Source organism: Leptopilina heterotoma, unplaced genomic scaffold (genome assembly GCF_015476425.1).
Source record: "Leptopilina heterotoma isolate Lh14 unplaced genomic scaffold, ASM1547642v1 Lhet_106, whole genome shotgun sequence".
NCBI lineage: Eukaryota > Metazoa > Arthropoda > Insecta > Hymenoptera > Figitidae > Leptopilina > Leptopilina heterotoma.
This window is the reverse complement of record NW_025110823.1, coordinates 259,042-262,087: the sequence shown is the minus strand read 5'-3', so window position 1 is coordinate 262,087 and position 3,046 is coordinate 259,042. Positions and strand designations below refer to the sequence as shown.

The window sequence follows — 3,046 nt, the reverse complement described above, 5'->3', positions numbered from 1 at the left end:
CGAATAAAAAAACAAATTTTAATTAATGATTTTAATAAATAGGAATTATAACAGACGAAATATCGGAAAATCGAAAATTAGTCCAAACAATTAATTGGACAAATGAAAATAATGTCAAATGTTTCTTCGGGCTAACAAAATCTCTATTAAATAATATATCTTCAAAATAAAAATTAGAGCTAATGAATCATCGGGAAAATGAAAATTAGATCAAATAATAATTCTAATAAATATAGCTTATGGCAGCTGGTGATTCGACAAAGTGAATTTCGGTTACTTGTTATTATGTCAAATGGAATTTGTGGAAGATTGATGCGTCCCATCCTATATAAGAATTTTTTAGTAGGGTACAAAGTATAATGAACATTCTAAACCTCTCCCCCCTATAAGTTATTACGTAATTTAAGCATTACCTCCAAGTGTATCCATTGAAAAATAACAGCATAGTTCTTAATAGCCAAGATGCATATTTTGCACTGTAATATATAATATAATTCAGGCAAATAAACAATTGGATGTATCAACTACTGCTTTTGTGGTCTATCTAAAGTACAACGTCTAAGTAAAAAAATTTTTTTTAGATCAATATTTCAATACTCATGGGTATCATCGCAGCCATACCTCGAAATATACGTCGACAAGCAGATTACATTTATCGAAGACCAGATGTAGCATTCGAACTACCTTCATCAAATCAAGTGCCTAACAGAATTCCAAGTTCTTCATCAACAGAACAATCGTCACAAAACATACAGTATTATAAATATCCTTCACCTCCATCATATAATTATCCTCTTCCTGCTTCTTCCCCTACCTTAAGAGAATCACCACCATCGATTCCAGCATTCTCTTCACTATCTCTATCACCAACTCCTGGTTACTTACCTCCGCCATCTCCATCTCCTTATAATAAACATATTCCTATTTCACAACCACTGCCGACATCAAATTATTTACCTCCGCCATCTTCACCTCCTATTTCACAACCAATACCGACATCAAATTATTTACCTCCGCCATCTCCACCTCCTATTCCACAACGACTACCGACATCAAATTATTTACCTCCGCCATCTCCACCTCCTATTCCACAACGACTACCGACATCAAATTATTTACCTCCGCCATCTCCACCTCCTATTTCACAACCACTACCGATATCAAATTATTTACCTCCGCCATCTCCACCTCCTTATAATTATAACATTCCTAATTCACGACAGCAACCGACTTCAAATAATTTACCTCCATCTCAGCCAACTCCTCATCCTTTATTCTCTACACCATCGTCCTATAACTATCCCTCTCCCACTCCAAAACTTTTAGCACCTAGACGAGAATACTTACCTCCACCTACCTCTAAACCATTTTTTCCATCAGCGCCTTCATATAATAATACTGTTACTGTACTACCATACCCATCTTCTCCACAATCGACTCTTCACCCTTCATATAACTACTACTCCCCTAACCCACCCCCTTCTCCATCATCACATAATTATCCCTCTCATACTCCACCACCGCTATCATCAACTTCAGGTCATTCACCACCCCCAACTCCCAATCCTTCTTATCCGTCACCAGCTTCTTATAGCAATCTTATACACACACCACCACCGCGACTGAATCCAAGTTATTTACCTCCACTTGTTTCTTAATCTTAATATAATTTAATTTCAATCGCAAAAAAGGTTTAAATTGATAAGTATGAGCGTTAGCTAAAAATCCATTTACAGGATCCTTTATAAGGTTCCTCTACAGAAACTCTGAAGGATCCTTCTGGGATCCTTTACAGTATCCTACATGTTCCACTGCAGGAGCATTAGCTATCAATAATATAGGTAGAGGTTATCACTTGGTCAAATATATAAAACAACAGATAAAATATATCAATCCATCCAAGTCAAGTTAATAATAAAAAACACACATATCTCGTTTTGACATGTGTGTTTCTCTATCAGTGTGTTTACACTTATAATATATCTTATTAGCACTCGAAACGCGGGTCATTGACCTACAATACACAAAAATTTGTACATTTTTCTCTTTGCGTTTAGTTTATTAATCGATGTCTGACAATGAATATTAATTGTGATGTGTCTGTCGAAACGTCAAAACGAGACATGTGTTTTTTTATTATTAACCTGACTTGGATGGATTGATATATTTTATCTATTGTTTTATTAGCAATCAATGTTTCATGTAAAAGTTTCTCCAGGCCGATAAACCTTGTACAATATCATACGTAAGAACTTATGCAAGAAAATTGACAAGTACTTATATATGAACTTACATACGTTCCACCCAAGGCTTTGGAACAATGAACATGTACATGAACATGCAAATGTTCTTTTAATGGTAACTTAAGATAACGAAAAATACGAGTTCACACTTGTGTACTTATACAAGATCGTGCATAAGTTCATCTGCAGTTTCGTTTATTAATTTTTTATTTATGCAAACTATAAAGAGGGAAGGAATCTTTCATGGTTTTATCAATTAATTTATTTGATTGTTTAACATCCTGCGCAGTAGTTTTCTATTAGTTTTTAAAATGCGCAGTACATTTTTCTGTCCATCAGTATGCTAGTAGCCTTACATATTGAAATAGAAAGTATATGTATGTAAAATGTATGCCTTTCAGATATGTTAGATCGGCATCCGAATAACACAGTAATAGATTTCTATTATTTAATTAGATATTAATGTAAAAAATTGGAAACAAGATAATTGTAAATAAACTGAGATCTGTGTCAATCTCTTTGTATTGACATTTGTCATATAAAAAATAAACTATTATGATGAATGGTAATATGCGTATACTGTTATTTTGATATTTTCCACTATTACATTGTATCATTGGGGTAAAATTCCTCAATTGTCCTAACTTAAAATCGAAAGTCTTCAAATCGGGCTCATTTTTGCACAAACTTTAATACTATGGGAGAGAACTTTACCCATAAAATATTAAGATATTTTATTAAAAATTGTAGGGGGGAGAGGGGGTTAAAGTTTTTGGTAACGTGTGAACAGTGGATTTTTTTAG

At 33.7% G+C, this 3,046-nt stretch overlaps 1 protein-coding gene across 1 annotated transcript; it reads left to right on the top strand.

Moving 5' to 3' along the window:
• The first annotated feature begins 599 nt into the window (after positions 1 to 599).
• On the top strand, positions 600 to 2,471 carry LOC122502291 (extensin-like). The gene has a single exon (XM_043612255.1). The coding sequence runs from the start codon at positions 600 to 602 to the stop codon at positions 1,656 to 1,658; it is 1,059 nt and encodes a 352-aa protein (XP_043468190.1). The 3' UTR covers positions 1,659 to 2,471.
• The last annotated feature ends 575 nt before the right edge of the window (positions 2,472 to 3,046 follow it).

Excerpts from the sequence above, each read along its gene's own strand:
- LOC122502291 (XM_043612255.1), top strand. The coding sequence starts at position 600 with ATGGGTATCATCGCAGCCATACCTCGAAATATACGTCGACAAGCAGAT.